At 41.2% G+C, this 27488-nt stretch overlaps 1 protein-coding gene across 1 annotated transcript in view; it reads left to right on the forward strand.

Moving 5' to 3' along the window:
• SORCS3 (sortilin related VPS10 domain containing receptor 3) overlaps positions 1–27488 on the forward strand; it is a gene marked incomplete at its 3' end in the record, with an annotated part of 289707 nt that overhangs the window by 188215 nt on the left and 74004 nt on the right. The window contains exons 6-7 of the mRNA XM_080347514.1: positions 13393–13457; positions 20061–20179. Coding sequence (XP_080203640.1) covers positions 13393–13457; positions 20061–20179 — 184 coding nt within the window. The remainder of the gene's footprint in view (positions 1–13392; positions 13458–20060; positions 20180–27488) is intronic.

Consider the following 27488-nt stretch of genomic DNA (forward strand, 5'->3'; position numbering starts at 1 on the left):
AAAGTCAACATAGAGACATCTTGCCCTGTTGTGATGCAGACCAGATATTAGTCCATAATATCCAAGTTAGACGTTCAGTAAGATTATCATACTTCTTCATAAATGCGATCAGTAGCATACAAGACTGATCAACAAAGTTTGAGAAACCTTTTTGAGACTTATATTTTGCTTTTGTCCATGAGCATGTTTTTTTCCTAAACTTAGATGCTATCCTGTTTTTCAACTATGGATTGCTAAGCATTCTTCCAGGAATGCTGTGATAGATTTCAAGGATATCTAAGAGTGAAGAATCCTAAATGACCCAAGAAAAGGAATATCCTTCACTTTCTGTCTCTGGGAAACCCTGTAGGACTGTGTTATAGAGGCTGCATAGAGCTCACCTGTTCTGTTTGTGCCTACAATTAGTCCAATGTTCAGCCTACCATTCCCATTTTTGAGCACAGTTCATGTTGTTTGGTTTTTTTAGTGGTGTATGTGTGTTTGTTGTGGTTGGTTGGGGTTTTTGTTTTGGTTTGGTTTTTTTTGGGGGGTGGTTTGTTTGCTTGCTGTTTGTTTTGTTTGTTTGTTTTTTTAACTGCTTTATGAGAGTTTGGCACAAATGGTTGGATCTGGGAAAACATCTTTGTAGAAGGTGGCAAAACCCCCTAATATAATACTGGAGGATTAATACAGAATATTTTCTAGTTTACTTGGGACTAAAAACAAAGATATTTGGGTTTCTGGTGTATATTTACACATTTGGCTGACTAATGGCTTCATACTACAAAGGAAATTTGATACAACTAATCTCTGTCCTGTGAATTTAAGCTCTAAATAGTAGCTGATATGTTGGAAGAACTCCTAAATGATGTTCATTGCTTGACTTTGCTGTTGCATGATGCTCCTCTCCTTACTGCCTGCTTTCCTGGGAAAATAAGCATTTGACTTTTTTAGAGTCCTGTGGATGCCAAGCTATTAGGCTCCCTGGGTTTAAAGTTCTATTAGGAAGACAAAAGAAAAGCATACTGGCTACAAGGAGTATGTGTGAGCATGAAGGGTAATATAATTTAACATACTTGAAATTCTCCCTTAAAACCAGTGAGCTACATAATAAATGAACCAGAAGAAAAGAGCCAAATGCCAGAAAACTCACATTTCTTATTCCACCTCTGAAATTCTGGTTAATATCACAGCCAGAACAAGTTCTTTCATTGACCCATTGAATATACCCTATGGGAAGGCAATTTTGGAATAAGTTGCCTTTTGTGAACTTTTTTTTCTTACCTCCTTTTTCTTGAGAAACACAGCATATCTTGCAGAACGAGGGATTACCTCTTCTCCCCTAATGTAAGTGTGGACATCCTTACATAAATCCTATCTAGTTTTAGAATTTGTGATTTTAGTACAATTTTAGTACAATTTGTGATGTTAGGCATACTTATGACTTCAATGTACTGTGGCTGGCAGTGGTTTTTAAATATTTTTAAAGACTGGAACAATACAGGTCGAAACTTTTCTGTTCATTGGTTTTTAAATTTAACGCTTACCACTAAATGTCACATATTGTACTGCAGTTAGGGCTTTCAGTCATCAAAAAACGTTTTGCTTTGGTCTCTCATCTGTCAGGTTTCCTTATGTCCTGGGGGACAGTCACTTCTCCCATTTCCACCCTGGCTAATCTTGGCTCACTTTGTAATTCCCCTCACTCTTTTGTGACTATGTGTCTGAGACTGGAGCAAACCAGATAAACCACTAGCAAGAAAGATCTAAGTAGGAATTTGTTGAATATTTCATAGAATCATAGAATGTCCTGAGTTGGAAGGGACCCACAAGAATCAATGAGTCCAACTCCTGTCCCTGCATAGGACAACCCAAAAGTTCATACCATGTCTCTCAGGGGGTTGTCCAATCGCTTCTTGAACACTGTCAGGCTTGGGGCCATGACATCCTCCCTGGGGAGCCCATTCCAGTGTTCCAGCACCCTCTGGGTGAAGAACCTTTTCTTAATGTCCAACCTAAACCTCCCCTGGCATGTTTTCCTGCTGTCCCTTCAGGTCCTATCACTGGTCGCCTAAGAGATCAGCACCTGCCCCTCCTCCTTCCCTTGTGAGGAAGCTATAGACCATGACGAGGTCTCTCAGTCTCCTCTTCTCCAGGCTGAAGAAACCAAGTGACTTTAGCTCCTCTTCATATGGCTTCCACTCTAAACCCTTCACCAATTTCTCCCAATTAAGATTGATCCCTGGACTGGATCTGAACGCCATGTCTACCTGAACAGTGCATGGGGGAAGGACCTGTTTCCTTTCTCATGCAACAGGGGTGAGAACTCCAGCCTTCATTGCAGTGTTTCACAGGCCGATGTTGGAAGCTTAAATGCTGTACCGCAGACCGATGCAGCCTGCCTGGACTGACTTCATCCTGTCTCTCCTATTGCACGTGAACTCAAACACAAATTAATTTCAACCTGTCAGTAACAGTCCCAGTGTAATTCTTTGTGAGACTTTGTAAGAAGCAGTGATGAAAGCCAGCCCTCTAATTAATATATTTAATATTGCATCTCTCTGAGGCATATGGGGATTTCCCATACTGTCATAGCTTGGCAAAGCTAATGAAAAGCTAGACTGCCAGTAGTATCATAGTTTGTGCTGTCTGGCTAGTAAGGAATATTCTCCCACTTTTTTTATTTGTGTGTGTTTGTGGAATTTGCCTTAAGTTTTGGCATTTGTTCTGTAGCATACTAATCTCTGTTTCTGCACAAATGGGCAAATTTTCATTGTGGAAGAGAACCCTTCTTGCTCTTAGATGACTTGCAGAGAAATCTTTGGGACTTGTTTTAACTCACCACTTTTCTGAGAAGTTGAGGAATGACATTTTCACATCCTCTGATTGTGGACATAATTTTCCAGCCATTTCACTCAGTGGCAAAACACATGCTGACCTCAGGGAGCCAAGCCTGGCTGCTGCCCCAGACCTCATCCCAGATGGCCCACTTGGATTTCCAAAGATGCACCTTTGTGTGGGTTCTTATAGCTCTTGTTTCTTTACAGCAGCTGGGGCTGGAAGCATTCTTGCATTGGAGAAAGTTGTAATCAGATGGGGAATTTATCCTCACTACGTACATCAATATTATCAGGGACTGTTTTTGCTTGAAACTCAATTTTCAGTCATACCTCAAAGCTCTTTGGGTAGATTTTCTCAAGAAGAATTAGAAAAGGACCAGGTAAATTCTAGTTCATTTTCCTGAACTGACTTCAGCCTCTGAGCCTTTGTAAGTTTGCCTGCCATTAAGTTGAATAAAAACAGTTGTTTCATTTAACAGAAGGAGCTGAACCTGTGCTCTGCAGAAAGAACAGTCTTATCATGGCAAACCAGACAAGATGTTTCTGCATTCATTTAAACGTGAGCCATTTGTGTCACTCAATAACATCCATTAAAGATAAGAAGGTCCCTCTTTATGCCTTCTGCCTGTTGAAAATTAACAAACTCTCTTAAAACGACAATTCATCAGTGGTTATATGAGGCAGAATTCATTCTCGGCAAGAGAAGAAATTGAAACTCCCATTCTTTCGTTCCCGGGCATTCTCCTGAGCCTCCTCTATAGAATGAGAAGAGTTTAATTTGCTATTGTTAAGCATAGTGAGCACGAAGCTACACCAGAACCTGAGTGGGAAGGAGTATCTTATTAGCTGTACTACAGGTTCTTTTAAATAATGTTGATTCAGTAACCTGTCTCTTGCTGATCATATACAGAACGAGGATGAGAAGCCAGTAAGTGAGGCTGTTTTACTTGCGTATTTGGAGTGAGCTAATTGGAATAGGAGCTAGTGGTGGCTACCATAGCTCTGTAATTATCTTGCAGATAATTGTCCTCCACTGGACAGAAGGCAATGAAAATGGGATGTAGACACATTTCCATGTTTAGCGAAAGACCAGGAGTTCTGCAGCTGAGTTTAAGTGGGAGAAACATACTGACCTGTGACTGCCAACAAGGACTGAGGAAATAATATTAATAAGCAGTACCTGTACACTTCAGAGCTCAATGCTGTAGATCTGGGTTTTCTCCCATAGGACAAAATCCTGCTTTTTTAATTGGAAAAAAAAAAAAAAAAAGAAAAACAAACAGAAAATTCTGTCAGGTTTTTGGCCAAAGGTTACAGAAAGATTCTTAGGGTTTGCTCACAATATTTTGAATTTTCAGGTTTTGATTGAAAATCTTTGAGGGAAGGAGACGTGCTCCATTATAATATTGATTTTAGGGGAAATCTGAAATAGTGGCTTCCTAAAGCCATTTCTGGATCTGCTGCAGTTTCTCTAGAATTCTTTTCTTTTTTTTTTTCCCTTCTACAAATCATTAGATTTGAACAGTCCACTGACACTTTGGAATTTGCCTTGAGGCTCAAAAACAGCAGAGTATTACTTTTCATTCGGCCTTGTACTTTTATTTCCTTTTATTGCTCATCTATAACAACAGATTAAGAACCTAACAAAGAGAAGCTCTTGATTCACCTACAGCTTGACCATACATCTTTACTTCTTGACATGTGGGCAGCACAAACCCCTGTTGCAGCACTCTGCCCTGAGCTTGCTTGAAAAGGGTGATGCTTTGCCATTGTGAAGAGCTGGGACTGCTCAACCTCCTGGGCAGCCTTGTCTCCGTATTGTTGGTGCACCCATCTGACTTGAAGCAAAGGAACCCACAGAAGCTCTGTGGTTTCTCTGGTCACTCCTGCTGCAATGTCACTCTTCCACTGATGGAAAGACCTGCAAGTGGCTGTGGCCATTTTATTCATCTCCTTTCCATTCTGTGAGGATGTTTCTTTTTTGAATGCAAACCTGTCATGTCATCAGACACATGGTGATCTGCAGACCTCCTGTCACTGTTGCTTTTTTCCATCATAGCCATGCCGTACTTGCCATTTCTACAGACAGAGCTTGTTTTGCATATCTGTCTGCTGCCAAAATCCTTTTTGTTTCCTGCTTATGTCTTTTCCTCTTGTGGATGTTGGGACAAATGAGCATCTCACTCTCAGGGGCTAATTGAGTACACTTTTTTTTTTTGGGGGGGGGGGGCAAGGAGACACATTGGTGCATTTATGCTTGATGGTCCAGAACAGAGTAGTTTATTCTCCTCTGTCTTTCTACTCCTTTTCCTTCTTCTTCTTTCATCTCTCTCATCCTTTCCTGGCTGATGGTTAAAAGTTAAAGAACAAAATAAGCCATTTCATTCTATTCAGGTTAGCATCTGAAATGAAGAGAAAAAGTGTCACAAAAGGCTTGTGACAGAAATCTAGTTGTTCACATTGCCTTTCTCCAAAATGCATAAACTGACCGACAAATGTATTTCCAAAATGTTAGATGTTATCCCAGCGTGATTCTTCACAATATTCTGCAATGGGGAATGTGGAGATTCATCCTTCCTTAATTAATACAGTGTACAATGCCCATAGGCATACAGGGCTCATCAGCATATCCTGTACATTTTGGCTGTGCCAAGTTTCACACTGGCATCCCCTCTTTGGACAATTTAAGTTTTATTTTTATTCATCTGCTGCTGCATTCATTTATTAAACAATGCTTTCAGTCTGAAGCTTTTCAGAGGCACTATGTTTTGCCTAGGACTCTGTTAATAGCTGAATCACTGAGCCTTAGCGTTTCAGGCATGTCGTAATTTCAGTCAGAAAATGTTCTTACAAATAAGGGCAATTAAACACATAGTAAACTGAGAATCCTTATTTGGTGTAAAACATTACTTGAACGGGTCATGTTGCTGGGAGATGTTGGGGAAAAGATCTTAAACTCAAAGGAATGTTATGAGTCTTCTAAATGTTTCCTTCCAGAGAGGGAAGCAAACGCCAATGAAGTCCTGGGCTGAGCTGATGGTGTCTCTGAGCAAGTACTTTGCTTTTCCAAAGTGATCAGAAACAGGGCTGATTCATGGTTCCTGAAAAAATGAAGCAGTAAGATATAGCAATTCTCCATCTGCGTGACTTTCAAAGCAGGATAGCCAAGCACTGGGCAAACATTAATTAACTAGGCTTCATAATATAGTAGGCACTAAACTAGTATTAAACCAAATGCAGGGAAAGAGATGAAAGTCAATATGTCAGTGACCAATCTTGGAAGAGAAACAAAAACTCTGTGCTTGGGTTTCACAGATCTGCACAAATCACAGCTGGTAGAAATGTCATTTGCTTGATTTATTTATTTTTTCCAAAAAGCTGAAAAAAACCCCTATATTGTATCACCCTCAACTCCCACAAACTATTCTGCTCCCAAATTTTCCATAAGGAAACAAAGATTTTTGGTTAAGTAGAAGGAATTATTTATCTGGAGGGGATTCCCCTTGCCCCCTTCACCCTCAGTAATTTGGCTTAGATTTTGATCACAAAAATTACTGTTGTACGCAAAAATTTCTGCAGTTTAGGTTTCTACTTCTCCAATATTTCTGGTTTTTCCTCTCCTATTCCATAAAAAAGGGATAGTGGACAAAGAAAAGTATGAGAATTGAGAAAAAGCTAAAAATACGTAATTTTTTGTTTTAAAAAATATATACTTTTATTCTTCTTTCCTCAAAGGACTTGAAATTTAGAATATTAAAAACAAAATAGAAGTCCTGCAAAAAATGTCCCTTCCTCCAGAGGCAAAACAGAATCAAACCCTTCTGTTGGAATATGTTTCAAACTTGTCCACCATTAAGATTGCAGACCTTTAATCCCAGGTAAATCTCCTCTCTCAAAATTGCTTCCTCAAAGCATCACTGTCTGTGTTGCATGCACATGGGACAGAGCTGTTGGTATATCATGCGCTGAAGCTTTGAGATGTCTTCAAGACAATAACATCTTAAGTTGATGAGCCGATGCTTCATTACTTCCACCATATTCCAGTGCTGGTGCTGCTAGGACTTGGCAAAAAAAAAAAAAAAAAAGGTCTTCTTACTCAATTAGGATAAGCCCCCAGGGCTGCTTTTATATATCCCAGATTGGCTGTACCCTGATGAGTCAGGAGCAGCAGGCTACCTGGGAGAAGCTTATTTAGTTCGTAAGTAAGCAGCAGGACTGTGACTGCACCTGGTAGCACTCCCGCTTTGAGTGTTGGCTTGACGTAGCTGACAGATCTGCTCCCTGCATGAGTCTCAGTCCCCATGAGAAGTTATTTCAGGCTGGGAAATTAAAATGCCACCTCCAGCACATGCCCTGCCTGTGCCGCTGGCCTTTTCAAACCTTGACAGGACCCTAAGGAACTTCAGCCTTTTACCCATACACATTTTTCAGTTTATTTGACAAAAATTCAGTTGTGTTTATTGGGATTTATAGTAATGGTTGGGGAAGAAATGCCAGAGGACTTTAAAGGATTAAGACCTATTAACTGGATGAGAACTAGACATAGAATTATTTGTACTTACTTAGTTTTTAGTATTAGCATGCAGGTAAAACCAAAACATGAATCAAAAGCAGTTTTGTTCTGTTGATAAATATTCTTTAAAGGTTTTTTTGGGTTCAGTGGCATTTCTTTCCCATTGCTGTTAATTTCTGTGATATGAAGAGTTATCTTCTGTGTACCAGGAAGGGGAAAAAAGTTTCTATATGCAGCAGAGCCTGTTGTCTTGTGTGGATTCTCTAGTGATTGGTGACATGGTTGATCCTAAATGTCAGCTTTTCCCTCAAGGAAAGATGGATTTGGACCTCTTTCCTCTTCCCATCCTGCTATATCTGTGAAACAACTGGATGTAGCAACTTTGTACTTCTAGGACCTGTAATCCACTGAGTTTACAGGTGATTGGTTCAGACATTCAGCAGGTAGTGGGGACAAGATGCAGGTAGGCAGACACACGTGTGTGCATATGGAAACACATGCAGCGGCTGTGAACACAGGAGTTTTGTTTCTTTTGAGATACCAGGCAGGACACCTCCTTAAAATTCATTGGGATGTTTTAAAAAGGATTGGCTCTGCTGAAAAGAAATTAGCTGAGAATAAACACTTGGCAGTTTTTTTGCCTTATCTTGCATATGAAGTCTCACAACAATTACTTCTGCCCATGTCCAGAATTGTAGCATCATGGAAATTAGCACTCAAAAAGATGTAGGAAGCTCCAGGGACCTGGCTAAGACACTTCTTATTGTAGCTTCCTGCCTAGCTTTTTTTCCATTTCATTTGAAATATGCTGTGCAAGGAGATTTTTTCCATAACTCTTCAGAAACTTCATCACATCCTCCCCCATCCAGCAGCGTCTCCCCCTGTTCAGCCACAGAGAATGGTACTGTATTTATGTGTTTAATAAATACATCCTTTACCCCAACAGTTCAATATTTGTATCTGTTCTTAACTAGGGTAGTTTATGGTGTCTTGTCAGTCTGGGATGTACATAGCATGTGTGCACATTGGCTGTTACATGTGCAGAGTTAACGGCTGATGGACCTAGTTTTAGGCCTGACTGCAGTAAATAACAGATCAAAACACAGAATCCCTCTGATGATCTGAAGGTAACTGCACTTATTGACACCTAGGTGAATGTGATGCCATGTCAGATGGTGAAGGTAGCCTGTAGCTCTTGGACCATATTGGAAATGTAGGTATAATGTAGCAATGGTGCTACATGAAAAGGCCCAGATCAGTTGAGAAGGAATTGTCAGGAAGTTTGTAGATCAGTTTCTGGTCCCATCTGCCCATATGGACATGGCCCTTTTGTTGCTTAGATGAGTTAGTTCCATGCATTGCTTGCCTGGTACCACACAAAAGTGTTTATTCACTTCTGGGGCAGAATACAATTGAAATTCCAGCAGACTAATTGGCAACATCCACAGATTTGACTGCAGTTGCCTGCAGCAAGAGGATGTGTTTTTCCCCGTTTACATATTACAGCACAATAATTATGCCTTGTTCCTTCCCATTTCTAACCCTTATCTACTGCACAACATCCTGCTAAGTACGTCTCCATCTGTTTCCTCCCATCTCTTTACACGAGCAGTGACAATTGCCTTCAGTCTGGCATCCCAACCTGCAAAAATTAGTTTCCAAGTCAGCATCTTGGGAAAGTCTCAACCTATCGTAAAAGTTTTGATTTTGTTTTAAAGTTGACTGGTCAGAAACTGGGCACAACCCTGGCAAAAAGCTCAATCCAGCACATTCCAGACCAAATTTGAAAGGCTGATCTGTGACCTGTTTTTTTACCTTGTCATAAATCCTTGACACAAATGTTGCTGGTGTCCATTGATACCCACCTTCACCCCACAAGCTAATGGGTCCAGGAGAGGTAAGAACAGAGCACCTCTTATTCTCTGTTGATGGTTTAGGGAGCAAGGTACAATGACAGGCAGCCTGAATTGCTCAGCATTCTTGACCTAAGATGCTAGAGTAGCTAAATCTCAGCACTGTCTTTCATCATTGGATGCCTGATGCCTGCAAAATGGGTAGGAAAAAAAAGTAAAAATGGTTTATTCCATGGAAAGGCAGTAGAGTTGGTAGAAACAGTGAGTTGAGGTGTGCAGTGGGCTCATAACCCAGAGAGCCTGTATCTTTCCTTTTCTCCTTTCTTTGCATATGCCAGCATTTTTCATTTTGAACTACATAGTAACTTATATGGAAACAATTCAGGAGTAGCTACTTACAGTGCAGAATACTTTGTTTTCCTTGTCCTTTTCACTTGCTCTCCCTCACAGTCAGAGATGAAATATTAGTAGAGTAGCCTAGTAAATGTGCATTCAAGCACAACATTCTTCCTGCAAGACAGAGGTAGGGATCTTGCCAGGGTCCTATCCATCCTTCAGCTTTCAAGAACACACAATCCTCTCCTGAAAAGAAGGGAGGAAAGATCTTGTGAAAAACAAGAGCTACCATGAGAACAAAAAAGGAAAAGCAGCAGTAGAAGGCTGGGGGAAAAAGTAACCATTGCTTCCCTCTTAATGGGATTCAGAGGTAGTCTGAATTCTTAATTGGCCAGTGATCCTGTGCCAGCTGCAATACTGGCTGCAGGCTCCGAATTTCAAAAACTGCCTTTGCAGCAGTCAGGGAATGCGTCAGCATGAAAAAATGACCTTTCCTGTCACTTCTGCCTACATCCTCTCAGCATTTTCTCATCCGAATGGTGATAAATGAATAGGGATGGTAGAGTATGTTGATTTAGCATGGTTTCTCACAGCAAGAGAGGCCTTTTTTTCCTCCCTACGGCCATCCAGGGCAGCAGCCCACCCAGGTGCATTTTGTGGACCTTGGTTTAATTTTTACTGTCTGGAGCTTGTGCACATACAAAACACAGAGCTGAGCTGTGCATGGCACCTGAGATGGGACCATGTGGCAGGAAATCTGTTTTCAAGCTAAGCTTAGACTTCTGAATGTTGGTAAACACTCATGTCTTTATAAGCCTCTGAAATAGAGCTGTTTATCAACCAGAGAGCCATGAAACCCCTTCCTAGCCAACCCACTCTGTGGGCTCCACTTGGTTGTAGAGAACATGCCTGGGAAAGGATAAGTCAGGAGATGCTGAGATCTGTCCTCAGTTGCTCAAATAGTTTTGAGCAGTGCATCCTCCAAATGTTCTTCAGAGAGATAATGTATGAGAAAATATAAGGCTGTGAAGATGTCTCTTGTTTTGTTTCTGTTCTTGTATTGCCAGACTTGAGAGGTTGTTGTAGTGAGTTCTCAAGACCAGAGAAATTACTACATGAGATAAAGGCATAGCTTTACAGTCTCTGCATGCCTTCTTGCAGCTAGACCTGCATTCACATCCTGCTTTTTCCACTGCCTGACTTCTTTGCATTCTTCATGTAAAGCTTCTCCAGATAAATGATGAAAGACCATTTACTGAAAATACCTGTATTTAGGAGCCAGAGCACTGCAAAGGCAAGCTGTGTTCTTTGCCAGTGGGAACAGATGTGAGGTGAGGCATGAAGAAATAGCATTGTTTGGGGATTTGTTTTTGCAATCAGAGTTTTTGAGAGAAGAGAGCTACTTGGTTTGGGAAAAGGAAGAATGACCGATACATTACTTTACAGGCTTATCTGCCTGCAGATAGCAGGAGCTCATCTTACTTTTGGGTTGCAGGAGATTGCTTTGTGAGCTTTTCCACTTCAAGTACAGTATTTGGTGAGCAGAGAAGTACTAGGGGGGTGCTGTATGCTGGTCATTTTGTTTTCGTTGTCAAAACTAATAAGGAAACAAGTAGATGGCACTGGGAAAAATCTTCAAGCTAGTATGACATGTTTTGGGAGACGAGTCATCTCCTGGTGCTCACTTAATAGACATTATGAGCAGATCTACAAAGCTTGTGTATGCAAATGCACAATGGTAACGAGTATTTTGGATTTTGTTTGAAAATACTTAGGTTCTTCTAATTGCAGTCCCTTTTAAAATGAATAGTGCTGTGGCAGACTGATGTTTCGTATTACCTGGGCCAGGAGTAGGTTTGCCCTACTGTTGGGGGGGAAGGACAGTGCCCCCTCTATCTTGAGGGGAGGGACCCAGGAGGTGTAATGGGGAGCAGTTGACACAGCTGGTGTCAGGACATGGCAGATGGCTCTGGGAGAAGGCTGGTGTCTGGCTTCTAGAAGGAAGCCTGGAGAGTGTGGGCTCCAGGGTGAAGCTGGATTTAAATAGGAAGCCTGTTTGGAAGGGCTCTGGGTCAGGCCCCTCATGTATTCCTAACCTGCACTTAAAAGTAAAAAGTGCTGAAATTATTGTTTCCTCCATCTCTATTGGCATGTCATACGCAAAGGTTGTGATTGCAGAACAGCTGAAATGACAGCATTTAGGGCTACTTATGGGACAAATGCAGAAAACTTCTGCTATGAACTAGAAGGATGTGTGCCATTTCTATATATAATGGGAAATAATGTTGCTGCACACCATAATGTTTTTCACTGACATTTTAAGGAATTTCTGTTTGTCCTACTGTCACTTCTAACTGTGTCCAGATACTTGGAAGATTTGACCCCGATAGTTACACGGTCACAGGGACTCAGGCCTGTTCTGGCACCCTTACCGATAACAAACAGCATTTTTTTTTCCTTGTGGAATCACCCTGGAACTGATGGTAGCGATTAAGGAGCAGATTATTTCTCACTGGGAGTAGAATGATGAAAGCCCTGCCTGTGCAGCTTTGTTTTGTTGTGTTGGGTTTTTTTGGCCACAATTCACAATGTTTTGTGAATGGATCTTCTATTGATGTGATGCCCCAGTCAACGAGTAGTGCCAGCTTCAGTTACCTACACAGTGGGTCATAATGTAGTTGTTTTGGCATTTGCAGCACTGGCTGATCTTAGCTGACCCCTGGCACAAACATATTTTAGCCATTGCTTCATTCACTGTGGTTTTTTGTGAGATCAGAGCTTCTGTATTTTGTTCTGTTTTGGGGGTTTTTGGGGGGAAATGAGGGAGATGTTTTAGCTGTTGATGCCCCAAGGACAAAAGCAGCAAAAGGTTGTGATAAAAGTGTTTCAGAATATTAGGGAATTGTGAACGTTGGCCTGCTCAGAGGGAATCTATTATTTACAGTCTACTGTATCAAATTCAGCTTCTACCAAATTAGAAACTGATTTTTATCATTGTCTCTTTTTAATCTAACCCTTTGGTTCACTCAGGAGAAGCAGCTCCATAAATCACGTGGACATCTATGGATTTTTTTTTTTCCCTGCCAGCCATTGCTAGGACTAAATGTTCATCTCACAGTGATTCTTATCTGCCAGGACACTAATAATAACATTTCTGTTCTGGGCTTGACTTTTCCCTCTGCCAGGAGGAAAAACTATCTTTGTAATGTACCTTGTGAAATATTTTAGGAGTAAAATAACAATTCACAGGAAGATTTGCCTTGATTTACTTGGGTTTCAACTGGTATGATTAAAGAAACTCATCATGCCTTGTTTCATGATTATCCTGGACCATGGCATGCGATTGTGGGGTGAATAATGCATATTTTCTTGCTTGCTTTGCAAATGTGTGTCATAGTTTTTATTTTGAAGATGGGCAAACTGAGGTAAGTGATAGCAAGACTGGCCAGCAAACCAGAGGCAGATCAGGAAACTCAGTCTCTCATGTCACGTATCAGCTAAGTAAAAGCATGAGACTGTTGTGCCCTCATCTTCCCTTCAGCATTAAAGCAGAGCTCTGGTTTTACTGGATTTTGGAAACAGCTTGCTTTGCTATCACAAGAATGATCATTGTAGTCTTGATCTTGAAGACAAAAGCAGGTTCACTCATCAGTACCTGGGAAGATTTCTGTCTTAAAGGTGAGTATGTGGCCCCTGAGAGCCAGCTGTGTAGAAACACAAAGGAGACAAGTTGGTATGAGGTGGAGACCCACATGCCAGGTATCACAAGGTAGACTTGAACTGGTTTTGCTTTCCCTAGCCCTCTCTCTGTCTGATTGCAGCCTTTTATCTAACTGACTGCCTTCTCTCTCTCTCTCTCTCCCCTCACCAGGTCGGTGACTGGTTTGGATAAAGAACCCGACCTTGTGCACATGGAAGCACGGACAGCTGATGGACGTGAGTACCTGCAGCCAATGCTGAAAAGTGGTCTCTGAGTCACAAATGGAGTGGGAATGGAAATTCACATTACTCGTTTTGTCTCCCATTTTACATTTGAATTGATAGGAAAGATGTGGGCTGTGGAGTTTGATGGGAGGCATACTCTTATCCTTAGCACAAGGTGGGAAATTCAGAGGCTACAGGGCTTCTGTCTGTGGAGAGACTGGGCAGAAGAACAATCTGTTGGGCTAAGAAGCCATCTATTGTGTTTCCTATTTAGCTGTTTCACTATCACATATTTCTCTGGCCTACCAGCACTGTGCAGTACAGCCTCTGTGGATTTCCAGGTGTTTGGAACAGATGGGTTGTACCTGGGAACCTGAGAAATTGCCTACAGTCAGATGACTTCTCAGGTCTCTATGCCCCAGATACCCTCTGTTTCATACTGAAGGGTTTTTTCAGTTTCACTAATGATATATGAATAGGTGCTCCATACCAAAACATTACAGGTCATGAAAAAGTGCCTGGATCTGGAGTAAGAAATAGAAAAGAATTCTTAACTTCTCACTGAAATTATTTTAACCACATTTGCAGTAGAATGGATTTGTATGTAATTAATATCCAGGAAAGAAGACAATAAGTATTTGAAATTGACTTTTTCTGCCACTATCTCCAAAGTGTTTTAGGTGTTTCATACGAGAGCTACAGCTCCTGGGGTATAGCCAGCTTTATTCCAGCTCAGTGCTATGCAGCAATGGGACATGGGTCCCTTTTATGCTACAAGGACAGTATAGAAAAGCAGCATAGGACTGAGGTAGTAGAGGATTTCTCAGAGGAAAAGGCCTCATTTTTGCTGGTTGCAAACTTTTCTCTGATGTAGTCAAGTGCTGCGTAGGCCAGATGCTGTGTGAACAAGTTCCTGTCTATCAGGGTGGCTTCTCTGAGGCTGTGGATCTTCTAAAATCACTCATTGGCCTCCCACTGCTATTTAGTGATGGCAGATGAATAAATTAGCAGGCAATAAAAGCTCAAGGGTGACAGCAGTTTGTTGAATATGTGGAAAAAGCAAAACAGGCCAGCAGGTGGGTGGGCAAGGTAGGGAGGCTTCTTCAGTGCCTTTGCTGCTGTGTGTGCTGTTCCAGGGATGCTGGGAGAAGTGGCCAAAAGCAAATAAAAATCCTGAGTGAGTAAGCAAACAAACTGCTGATGGAGTCTGGTTTCAAACTAAGTTTAAACTTGCTCACCCAGCTATTTGAATATTGGATGTGTCAAGGATATAGATGCTTCGTCTGAAAGATGTCTCCCCAGTTTGCAGGCAACTCTCTTCCTTCAGGTCTTGTTTGCTTGGGGGTTTACTGTTTGTTTTTGTTCTAATGTATAAATTCAGCGCTTTGAAATTGGCAGTTGATAGTATTGAGGGTTTCACTGAAAGTCAGACTTAAACCAGTAGTGTCAGCAAAACATGGCCATTGCAAGCCATCGTCCCAGCAGACAGAGGCAAGATCCAGTGGGCTATGCTGGCCCTGCTGGCACGTCCCGCTGGGGGACAGCACCAAAATGACTCCTCTCCCAGCCAAGCATAGCACAAAAGAACTGTGTTGCTCCAATTAGAGTTTTTAAGACTTGAAACGATAGAAGTTTGTGTTACAAAACATCAACTGCCTCAAAGCTATAGCCTCACCTGGTGTGAAATGGTACGGCTCTGTGTACTTAGGAATAGGAAGCTGAGCTTTTTTCCTAGTTGGCTTTGTAACCAAAACGGGCCTTCATGCTCACAGTGAAATGGCTGAGACACTTACACCTGCTGGAAAATGGGTCCCTGCAGTTATTTTCTCTTGATCGGAAAGTTTCTGATGAAAGTTTTCTTCAGAAGTGAGGAGGAAGAGGAGGCATTTTTAATGCCACTTAGGTCAGTCTGGTGGCTCAGTCACTTATCTGGTGCATTAACAGACATAGATTTGAGTATTCCCACTGCTCAGTTTGATTTAGGGACAAGAATCCCTGCCTTCAGTGTCCCTGGCCACTTTGAAAGTACATGGTTCTTCTAGAGGGGGTATTTGTCTTTCTTCTTCTACCTTCCTCTATGCTCTTTATTAAAAAAAAATAAATAAAAAGAGCGTGCCTGTGGTGAAATGGTATTTAGGGTTTGACTCCTCAATTTGATGATTCTTCTTCCTGTTTTGTTGGTTGGTTGGTTGTTTTTTTAACAGTAATGGGACTCAATAACATATCTAATACCAATTCAGACAGTAGAGCCTCATACATGTTCTGTGGCTGGGAACAGGCAGTGTGTAATGCTAGAGTCTCATTCATTGATAAATGAGCCAGGGCTATCAAAAAACTCATGGAGCTGGGAGGCAGAAATCCTGTTCACTGCTCTGTCTGTCCTCCAAGATGTCTTGCCCCATGGGTTCTGTCTGTCCAGTCATTAAGAATGGTAGGGTGTCTGAAAAAACATCTGCCTCACTGTTTTGTCTCCTTAAATATTTGCAAGAGGCTGCTAATTCCAGTGCCTGATCTCAAGCTGTTCCTGTCAATTGTAGCTGATGAAGGTTTTAACTTTTTTTTTTACATCTTGGCAGAGCTATTGTAGCAGAATAATAATCTAGGCTTGCATTTTTAAATTATAAAAACATATAGGAGCCTTGGGCACTGTACCTTCTGCCTGTGTGTAACAGACAGTGGCAAGGACAGGGTTGGATGCAAGGGAACTATTACGAATACACTGACGCAAGCACCCACCCACACTCCTGGGAAATATATACTAAACTTTCTGGTGTTCAGTGAGATAATCTTCTCCTCACTCACAGATACGATGCAATAAACACTATTTTAATTAAAGGTAAAAGGAGGATAAAAACCTAACCATAAAGATAAAACAAGGTAACTAATTCCTGGGGAATAATTTACAGTCCTATCAACATTCCTAGACCCTCTTTTCCTCTGGGGAAAAAATTGTTAATGCCAGCTAGTTGTTTTCACTGTCCTGTGGTAACCTTCACTGGCAGTTTATGAATTCAAGTCTTGCCTAACACCAGGACCTGACTTCAGCTGAGCCAGTCTGCCAATTCAACTTGTTTTCACCAGCTGCCCTTTTCCACATTTGCCATGCTGGCCAGCCTTGCCTGCTTTTAGCTGCCAGGGAGGAGAGGAGCTGGCCTTGCTGTCCTGTGCCTCTGTAAGCCACAGTAACCTGCACATGGGTTTGCCCTTTGCAGCCTTCGGCACAGTGATAGGTTTGACTATTTCAGCATCTCCCTTCGGGGACCCACATCTTTGAGCGTTACCCACCAGAGAGAGCCTCTTGTGCTCCTGCTGCCTGCCAAAGCCATCAGGGCTGGTGGGCAAAGAAAAGACTTAGTGGCTTATTGCACCAGTTTATCACTGCAAATTTCAAGCAATTGCTTCAGCTTTATCACTTCTAAGAAGGGTAAAAATACACTCTAAATTCTGAAGATGGGAGACTATGTTAATTGGCAATGGGGAGATGTTTCAAACTCCTCAACTAGAAAGTGGCGGCACATCTGAGAAAGCCATTCCCTCATCCTAAGTGAGATAAGTTGGTGGGAAGGGTTTGTGCGGAGGTATGAATGCTGGGATTTGAGCTGCAGCAAATCCTTCAGGCTGCTTGATGTCTATATTGCCTCATTCACAGATGGGCTGAGAAAGTAGTTGGATGTTGAGTTAAAAGCATGGGAAGTTTTTGAGGCTGTCTTGGAAATAGGAGCTCTTCTCAACTCCTTTTGCAGTGTAACATAATAAAAAGAACCCAAACTCCCTAATCCCGGTGTTGTAGGGGATGATATATAAATGGGAAATAATCCCTGGAGAGAAGCCAACCTCCCTTAATGCATGCATCTCCCCATGAAGAGTAAAGAAGGCTTTAAAGGCATAACTTGGGCACATGCCACCTGCCCCTTGGGGCAACCATTCTTCTTTGTGGCCGTGCAAAACAGGGCTGTAAAGTTAACTCCCTTCAGAAAAAAGGGAGATAACAGCTTGGAAGACAGCTTGGCCCCTTCTCTTTCAATTGGCATTTTTGTAGAGGGGCCATGTACAAATCGGACCAGAGCTCATGAAGCTCATACTCTTCAAGAAGCTTGACCAGGAACTTGGGGTTGTTTCTTGCTTCTAGTCATACACAAATGTGAACTGCATGCTGTCATATTTTCACCTAATTTTTTAATATGTTTAAAAGGAATTATTTTTCATTCTTTGTGGAGCAGCAGGAAGCAACACAAGACTTGAACTTGGTTTTGTGTCCAAAGGTAGACAGGTTTGAATATATTTTTTCTGTGTCTGTGTTTTCTTTCATAGGTCTTATGTTTTAGAATATATGAAAATAAACAAGAGACTACACAGAAAATTAGTAGTAAGATACTCCTCCTTTTCCACCACTGACTTCCTGTGAATATAAATTAGGTGCCTTTCTTTGAGAGTATTTGATTGCTGGTGTAACACACTGAAAATGACACATTTCCCAATAGACAGGAAGCTAGTTGTCATGTCAACACTTGTGATTTATTTGCATTTATTTGTGACAGGTTTTTATTCCTCTTCCCATTCTGTCACTCAGCAGCAGCAAATTATCCCATTTTCAGAGAGATAAGTATATCCAGGCAACTGTGTGGGAAAACGCACCGGAGGGAATGAGCTTCTAAAAATATGGTTCATGACCTCTCCTCCTTGTTTTGCCTAATTTTAATGCTACCTCAAAGAACAAGTCAAGGCTGCTCTGCAATTTGGGTAGCATGGCAGTATATAAGACCCTCTCTTTTTCTGAGGAGTTGCTTTTATACACTGCAAAGGTGTCTTAGATTCCATGTTGAGGAGATAAATAGCAGTTCTGGACCAAGTGTGTATGTGTCAGGTGATGAAGACCCTTAATTTATCCCAGCTGAAAGTCCAACCTCTCTGCTGCTGCTGGTATTTTATGTGAGGAGAAAGCACAACTCTGTTACTCCACTTATTTGGCACTGTCTCTAGGCCAGATATTTTTTACCATACACTTTAATTACCTCCAGATACTCCAAGCTGGCGACAACATCAGTTTATGCTGCTTTAGCATCATCAGTGGGACTGCATTTTCACTGCTGTGCCAGACCTGTGCAACTGCTCTGAACCAGCCATGTAGCCCTTATTAACCTGAAATTCACACTGCCTCAACCCATAATCAGGTCTGCAGCCTCTAAACATGGACCTTCAGTCATGTGACTGGGCACAAACCTTTAATAGATTAAAGCTTAGTTGTAATTTGTTTTAGATTATTTTCTAAAGAGTGGTTATTCTTGTTACCAGTGCCTCTGACTTGCATTCTTTTTGCATTGGGAATCTGTCGGTGGGACAAAGCCATGGAAGGGGAAAATGTCAGTTTCAGAATCTTGTCTTTAAATCTGGGAAGACTGTTAGCTGAGCGTCAGAGGATTTCAGTCATGCCCTCCAGTGCTTTCAACAGAACCACGTTTTGCTGTCACTGGAAAGACACAGACTAGGGACAGTATCAGGTTTTATGGTATGGAGAATCCTGTAAGCAGCTTTCTAGGCTAGTTACTGTCCTTTTAAGCTTCCCTTTTAACCTTTTGGGCTTAGTTTGACAAGATCCTTGTTAAAAGGTACAGTTGTGAACTAAAATCCCTGCACCAGGCTCACCCCAGCCCTTATAAATTCTCTGTTTTCTTCCTTGATGGTCTGTGCTCACCCTTTGTAGAAAACTAAACAAGTGTGTGAATCCAAGAAGCCTGTAGAAGTGCTGCAGTGTAAAAGATATGACCCTTTTATCACTGCAGTCATCATCTTAGTCTTTTTTTTTTTTTTTTCTCCCTAATTTGCACTTTTCAGAAGAGCAGTTGAAAGGCAGAGATGGCATATTTCGATTACACGCATCCAGAGACACAGTGCCTTGAGTATTCTATTTCATGAGATCTTCTTAACCTGAGTGAAATAACGCTTAATCCCCCATAACCCCTGGAAACTTGCTGGAGGCAGGCATGTCTATTTGTGCCACTCCAAGCAACTTTCTGTATGTCTGCCTTTGCCTTATGTCTTCTTCATACTCTTTTCTCAGTCCTGTTCCTTCTCTCAAGCAAGGCTAAGGACTGACAAGGCATCCCATTAGTCTGATGGTCTTCTCGTCTTCTCTCCAGGCAGAAGCATAGTACTGACTTGGTCTTCCCACCCACCCCCTGTCTTGTGTCTTACTACCACAATTAAAACCAGTCATCAAGGCTAGGGTACTTCAGGGCGAGGGTGGGGATATAATTCCCAGCAGGGTAGCGGAGTCTGTAAATTCTACCTGTGTGCCTCTGAAATCTTCTGCTCCATATGGTCTCATCATCAGTTTTCTGATGCATTTATGATTCATATCCTCCATTTGTGGTTTGAACTCCAGTCTCCTGAGGGATATCTGCACAATGGGGAAGGGAAAGAGATGTGGAAGTGTGATGAATCTGAATCCAGAGAGCAGTTAAAGGCTGGAAGTAGATCATGCAATAACATCTGTCCAGTTGGAGACGAAATTAAGACTTCCCTTATCAGAGACCTATTTTTGAGCTGCCACTGATATTTTCAGAGAACAGGCTCCTACCTGGGCACTTCTCATGTGTACATGCTCTCCTGTTACAGACACCCACTACTTGACCTGTCGGATCCAAGAGTGCTTGGAGACCAAAAGGAGTGGACCATTTTCACGCTCCATTGACATCAGCTCCCTTGTTGTTCAGGATGAATATATCTTCCTCCAGGTATGTTGGCTTGATATGAATGTGACGTGAATTCTGCTTGTGTGAGGTATTTGCTCTGTGTAAGAGCAGAGGCATTCTTAGGACAAGTGCATGGGACATAAGAGATGGGACCCTATATCTGCCTGCTATATATTGGCTAAGCTGTCTGGGATAAAACAGTTGATCTCTCTGCTCATCACTCGTCCATGGTGAATCTTACATATTTTGAAATTTATTAATCAGTAGTAGTCATAAGGGTCCATGGGTTTCACAGAAGCTCTAACTTGCTGTTGCTGCTAATTTGACAGTCAAGTAATGCTAATGGACCAAAGAAAGATTTGCAGTGGGAGGCAGAACATTAAACATTGGAGAAATATGTTATAGGGGAACTTCAAAGTGGAAGGTGGCTGTAAGTTTCTCAGCTGTTGATGATGGGTTTGGAGATGAAAGTGACAGTAATTGAATGAGAAACTACTTGGTTTTGAGATTTTTCTGAGAATACATGAGCTGGATGGAACAAGGCCATGTGTCTCCATTTCATACCTGTGGAAGTGTGAGAATGAATGGAAGAACAGTTTCTGAAGATGTGCCATTTAGGTGAAAACTAGAAGCCAGGCTGCAGTGGTTCCAGGTTGTATTATAGAAAGCTCAAGAGACACAGAGATTACAGACATGATGATATTAACTGCTTGTCACCAATGCTGGAGAAGGGGAATGAGAGGAGATGAAGCTTGGATCCAGGTGGTACAGAAAAGACATATGCTTCCCTTTTTAAGCAAGACTAGGTTATGTTAAGCTGTGAAGCTCATATTTTACTTTCTTTGGGGAACATTTTTCTTGAATGCATCCAAGTTATAAAAAAGTTCTATTTATTGTGAAATTTTCCTTAGAAATGGCAGCTAAAGTGGAAAAGCTGCTAATTCTGTGCTGGATTAGGTGGAAGAGTAGATGCAAATGACCTGGGAGGACTGCAGTGTGGAAAATACCTGCATTTGAGTAACATTGACAGGCTGCTTCTGTGGGTAGAGGAATCTGCTGCTCTGGAGATGACCAAGTGCTTTGGGAGCCCCAGTTCCCCTCATTCCCCTATGAAACCAAGCCTGCTGCTGCTTCCTTTGGCATCATGGGGAGACCCGCTGCTAGAAAACACTGAGAGTGTAGCTTTTACCACTTAGTAAGTCACAATTTGACTAGAGGCAATGGGTTTCCAATCGGTAAATGTGCAGTTCTCCAAGGAGTGTTTTAGAGAGACTCTCTAAATCTGGAGGTTTATGTTTGTGGCTGAGGGTATTCTGGAACATCCAATTCCTTATGGCTAGCATGAGGCCCTACAGACATTTCTGATTCCACAGCTCCCATATGTGTTAAAACAAGGCTGCTCTGTTTAGAAAATTGTGCTTGCAGTGAGGGCATTTGCCTCATATGCACATTCCTCTGTCTCAAATTAGCAGTGAGCAGCTCAAGCTAATAGCTGCTAATTGCTTCAAGTTAAAAAAAAGTGTCTGTGTATGCAAACATAAACATATATGTATATGTAATACTTCCCTGTCCCTAGTAATGTTTTCTTATAGCTTAATGGGTGTTTGAACTGAATTCATATACCCACACTTTAAAAAAATGTTAAATATACACACTGAAGATTTCTGTTGTGTTAGGCAGGAGACTTTCCCTTTCACAGGTTATCGGTCACTTTCCCTCTTTTTTCTGCATCATGCTTGCAGGATTTCTAACTGTCCAGCAGCTTGTCTTCAGCAGCTGCAGAAACTGAGCATGGACTGAGTCCGTGTAGCTCTTGAGTAACACTCAGGCATGGCAGATTCACAGAACACACCTCTCTGAGCTGAAAGTGTATTATTAGGTAAAGCAAGAAAAAGGGATTCATTCACTGCTTCGCATGGGCAGGCAGGTGTTCAGCCATCTCCAGGAAAGCAGGGCTCGATCACACGTAATGCTTGTTTGGGTAAGACAAACACTGTCACCCCAAATGTCATCTCCTTTCTTCTTCTCACCCCAGCTTTATATGCTGAGCATGATGTCATATGGTGTGGGATATCTCTTTGTTCATCTGGGGTGAGCTGTCCTGGCTATGGCCTCTCCCCGCTTCTTGTGGACCCCCAGCCTACTTGCTGGGGGGTGGTGCGAGAAGTAGAAAAGGCCTTGACTCTGTGTAAGTTCCGCTCAGCAAAAGCAAAAATATCTCTGTATTACCAACACTGTTTTCAGCACAAATCAAAAACACTGTCCCATACTAGCTACTATGAAGAAAATTAACTCTAAACTAGTCAAAACCAGCAGAGCTCAGTACGTATGTAGGAGTGCTGATATGTCCTGGGTGTATTAGTCTCACAAGCCATGCAGTGTAGCTGCCTATTATGGAATGTGTCAGATTCACTGTGTGTGCAGTGTCTCATATGTATCATTCTGTCTGGATAATCTTGGACAGAAATACAGGAGCCAGCTCTTTTGAATTTCAAATATTAGACAGAGATGAATAAATAAATATCAAATTAAATGTTAAGAACCTGGTGAGGTTTAATAGCTATGTAAAAGATGGGTGCATGAGTTCTGATCTGTCTGTGCTGGAACAAATTAGAAGTAATGTTGTGGAGTAGAGAGAGGAACTAATTTATTTTAACTTTTGCCATGAAAACAGTAGATTTTTAGTCTAACCCAGTAGTCTGTGTTCCTCTAAAATGAGTGGAGATCATCAGAACCTTCAAGGGAAATTTATTTTCTTCTGTTGTACCTATTGCAGGATGATATAGGTCTGTCTCTGAATATGCCCTTCTAAGTAGTATTAGAAGGAACTTAAATATAGCTTAGAGAAGACCCTTAACTTTTTGACATCTGAACTTAAGAAAGATGAATCCCAGCTGTTAATGTGTTAGATTATCTGCATACAAGAATTTACTAGTTAATATCCAATCTAATTAATTTGATCAACAGGCCTGTAGTCTAAGATTCTTGGGAAGAATTAACCTATGTAACTGTGGACTCAAAGGAAACGTGCATAATGCATGGGGGAAAGAAGAATATGGAAAATGTTACAGTGCCATTATAAATCAATGATTCCCTATCATGTTGTGCAGCAGTTCTGAAAGGAACTTGCAGAATTGCAGTGCAAAGAAAGAAAATGAGAATGATCCTATGCTTGAAAAATCTTGCCCATGAAAAAGGTATGAAAAGATGAGGACCTGGTTACCAAGCAAAAGAGATAAATAACATGATGAAAAATGTGAAAGGTAATGAAGAAGGAAGAAATAGCTACTGAGAGAGTAGGAAGAATTCTTATGTATAAAACAGTAGGTGATCACTCCGAATTTATTGATTGAATTTCTATTTGATTGATCAGTTGTTACTTAAGGATGCCTAACTCATCACTCAGAATGGATAATTCTGCATAAATAGGTATATTAAGAGAAAAATCTGCCTTCTGTATGTATAAGTTTTCATTCCGTTCACAGGATTGCTGTGATGTAGCCAGGAGCCAGTATCATTGTCTTCTGTAATGTTTAGTGCTTAAAATTCATACAGTTTGCAAAGCATGTCATTTATTTGTGAGAAAACCTTGGAATATATCAGGATTTATTTTCTGTACCAAAAAGGAGCTAATTCAATGAGCAACTTTACCATTAAGGTCGGTGTCGCTTGTGTTCAGTTATATAGCTGTACAGTAGTGGAGCCCATACTTTTTCTACAGCTGTAATATACCTTTTTCTATAGCTGTACCACACCTTTTCTTATTGATGGCTTTGAGTACTCACTACTGAGATAGTATCACTTTCTATGCATAGGTGCAGATATAACCTGCAACTGTCTATAAGATTTGACTTCCTGATAATTATCTGAAATACTCTGGTGTTCCCATGGGCAAAGATAAAATCCAGGGGTCAGGGATAGCTGTTTAGTTTTTGTATTAATCTATTGTATTGATATTTTGGAGAATTTCTATGGTAAAAGTAAATCACAGAGACAATTCTGGGGAAAATATTTTTCAAGCAAGGCTTGTATCAGAGTTTCTGATGGAGTTGCCTAGGTTGCTGAAAAGAGTCTAAAATGCAATATGCTTTAATGAAAATGGGGATTATTTTTCAGGAAGTTCTGGTTTGAGTGACAAGGCATTGTTTGGAGAAAAACTTGGGTTTTTTCTCTAACAAATAAAATCAGTACTACTTTGTTGTTTAAAGACTAAAGAGAAGGTCAGGAATGATCTCTGTGGTTCCCTGCCAATAGATAAAAAAGGTCCACTGGAAATGCAAGAAAGCATGAGAAGATGTCATCACTGATTAGAGGGAAGGAAGAGGGCCTGGGCCAAAAAAGTTTATGTGCAACTATCTCAGGCGCAATAGCTCAGTGATTGTGCTGCATGTCTGGAGTCCTGTGTTGAATGAGCTTGGCTGCCAGCAGGGCCTGATGACAAAGCCATGAAAGGACTGTATTTCCACACAAATCTCTTAAAAAATCATGGTGAAACCCTTCTAAATGTGTAGCATGAAGACTGCTGGTAGTACTGCTGTTGTAGTGTTGGTGGCCTAAGGAGGTGAGACAAAGTTTACAGGGAGAAGTAGCATTTTTTATGGGGTTGGAATTGATAGAGTTAGAAAAGGGACAGATGAGCTTTTTAACACATTCAAGAGATCCTAAGGGAATTGAGGAAAGATTTGGTATCTGAAAATTGTCCTTTTTTTTTTCCTAGCTATAGATGTAGGTCTTATAAAATATTTTTTCCTCTCTCTATTAATTTTGTTGTGTTTTCCTTGTGTAAACCCTTCAGCAGGTGGCTTTCCTCCCAGAGGTCATCCCAGTCTAGCTCAGCATTTAGTTAACGCTGTCTCCATTCCTCCCTTAAGCTTCTATCTCTGTCAGCACTTGGAGACCTTCAGGGTAACTTCAGTCTTTTTGCTTTGAATGGGCTGTAAGTCAGTGCAGAGATGTATGGATGGGCGATCAATACCTATCTTGATTGTTTTTTATGTCTTTATTTTTCTCTGAGATGGTGCAGAGTCTGCCATCCCAACAGAAGTGCAGCTGAAGTTGATCTGAAATGTAGCTCAGATATTCAGTACTTTCTATGGCAGTGACAAAGCTACTGGGCAGGGAAGACTCCTCTGAGATTTAGAAGCTAATACCTGGATTGAATTTGACGATGATGCCAGTTTTCTCCAGCAGGCCAAACAAATGCCTTTGGGGATGAACACTGAGATCTACCATTGGCTGGTGGTCTCACCTTGTAAGGACAAGGAACAAAATCTGCAAGCTCTGATTGAAAACACCTGGCTGTTTGCTTCAGACTACTCCATTTCCACTTTACATGGGAAGTTCTTCGCACCATTAACCATGGCAGTATGTTATCACTTTCCAAGGCCTTTGAAGTGGGAACATGGGTGCCCCTTCCCTTTTCCACTCCTGCAGTATGATTTATCAAGGTCTTTAGCTGCTGGCTGAAATTCCTAAGAGGGTTTTGTCTCTCACCTGGCCTCTCCTGCCATTTCTCCTCTTGGTAAGCTTTTTTGGCAGCTTTCTATGCCATTTCATTTATTATTCTGTTTCCTGGGAACCCTGGGCACTGTAAAGCTTTATCTTTACTCCAGATTCCTTGAGGTCAGGTTCTGCTGGAACTTATGATGGTCTCATGTCCAAAAAGCTAAGCTGCTCTGGTGGTTACCCTATTTTTTGAGGTTGATGTGATGAAAGGAGCATGAGGGAAGCTGAGAACAGAGTGAGTCTTGGCTGTGGTTTACAGTCCTGAACAAGATGGAGCCTGTGGCACTGCCATTGAGGAGGAGGGGATGGTGATTACTCACAGCTTGCACATGTAGCAGTGTGGGACCAGCTACAGTTCTTATAGATGGCAGAAAATCCATGCAGAAAGTGAAAAGTTTAAGTCAAAATGCTCTCTCTTCTTTGGTACCGACCATGCGTCTGTCTCTCTTACACCCTTTCAAGTAATTTTGCAATTAGAAGACTTCTGCTTAATTCAGAGTTGCACAGCAGGGCAGTGTCTCAGTCCACTTACTAGCATGAGTGAGAAGGGGCAAACCTAGAATTTCTCCAGATGTTATGTGTTGCAGCTAAGTGGGACTCTTACAATACATATCTGAATAATTCCTCTGGCTGAGGAGCAAACACTTCTGCCAAAAGCTGTTGAACCAATTAAGTCATCTTTTGCATCAGAAAGTCTCCTGAAAACATACGTAGATGTCACTGTTTGCTCACACAATTGCTGATAGCTTCTTACAGAACCCGTGGATAATGTTGCCTTTTTTGGATGCCTGGAGTCTCACCAAAATGTGTCTAAAAATTTCAGCTGAAGTAGTTTGGCAGAAAATGGCTTTTATAGAAAATGCCTGGAAAAAAAAAATCTGAATCATATTCAGTTTTTATCAAAGTGAATATGTTTATGAGAACTTTTTCTTTTTTCTTTTTTTTTTTTCCCTAACTCAGTACAAAGAAAAATCTTTATTATTTATAGCTTTAGAGCTGGGGTGGGGGAACATTTATTTCTCTTTGAGGTTTTATAGAGGGGAAAAAAAGTTTATAAGTCTATAAGCTACATATGTTTAAGCTTAGCTCAGAGAAGTAGTTTGTTACTATTACTGGTTTTAACTGTGGCTGTTCAGGAAAACTTAGAAGTGCTTATGTCTGGTAGGACATGAGTGTATGTTTCAGATTTATTGGGTATTTAAGGCTAGGCTAAATGAGCACATTTGCTGAATCAAAGTCAGTTATCAGGTGAATAGACTTCAAGCAGCAGCCACAGCTGAGATTATGCCAATTCATATGGATTCCTGACCCCTCAGTTCTCAAGCTGTCAATTTAATAACTTAAGTAGTAAATTTTCTGCTTTTTTTTTTTTTTTTTCCCCCAATGTGAAACTTCTCAGCAGTGAAACAAGGTAGGAGGGAAGAAATTAAACTTTGATTTCCTGGTATAGAGCCTTCTCTTTATTTTCATAGAAGCTAAATACACCGTGTTCAAATATAAATTTCTTTCCTCTATTTTTTAACTAGGAGCCAAAGGTCTTAACAGAAATCAATCCATGCAATTTATTTTTAACTTCACCCTGCTTAGCTACGATTGATTTTTATCTTTGCGATCGATGGTAGAGAAAACGGCTTGGCGGGACAATGGAACGCTCTCCAACTTGTAGGGTTTTGTCTTTGAGTCTTTTATTGAAGAAATCATTAAAAGCTTATTATGAAACTAATAGGATGAAGACGTTTAAATGATGAACATGATTACACCTGTTTTACTGGTGAATAACGCCTGCTACAGCTGATCTTGTCTTGCCCCTATTTAAAATGCTGGACAGCACTCCAGTGGGGGAAAT

This window comes from Nesoenas mayeri (assembly GCF_963082525.1).
Source record: "Nesoenas mayeri genome assembly, chromosome: 7".
In the NCBI taxonomy this organism is placed as follows: Eukaryota; Metazoa; Chordata; class Aves; order Columbiformes; family Columbidae; genus Nesoenas; species Nesoenas mayeri.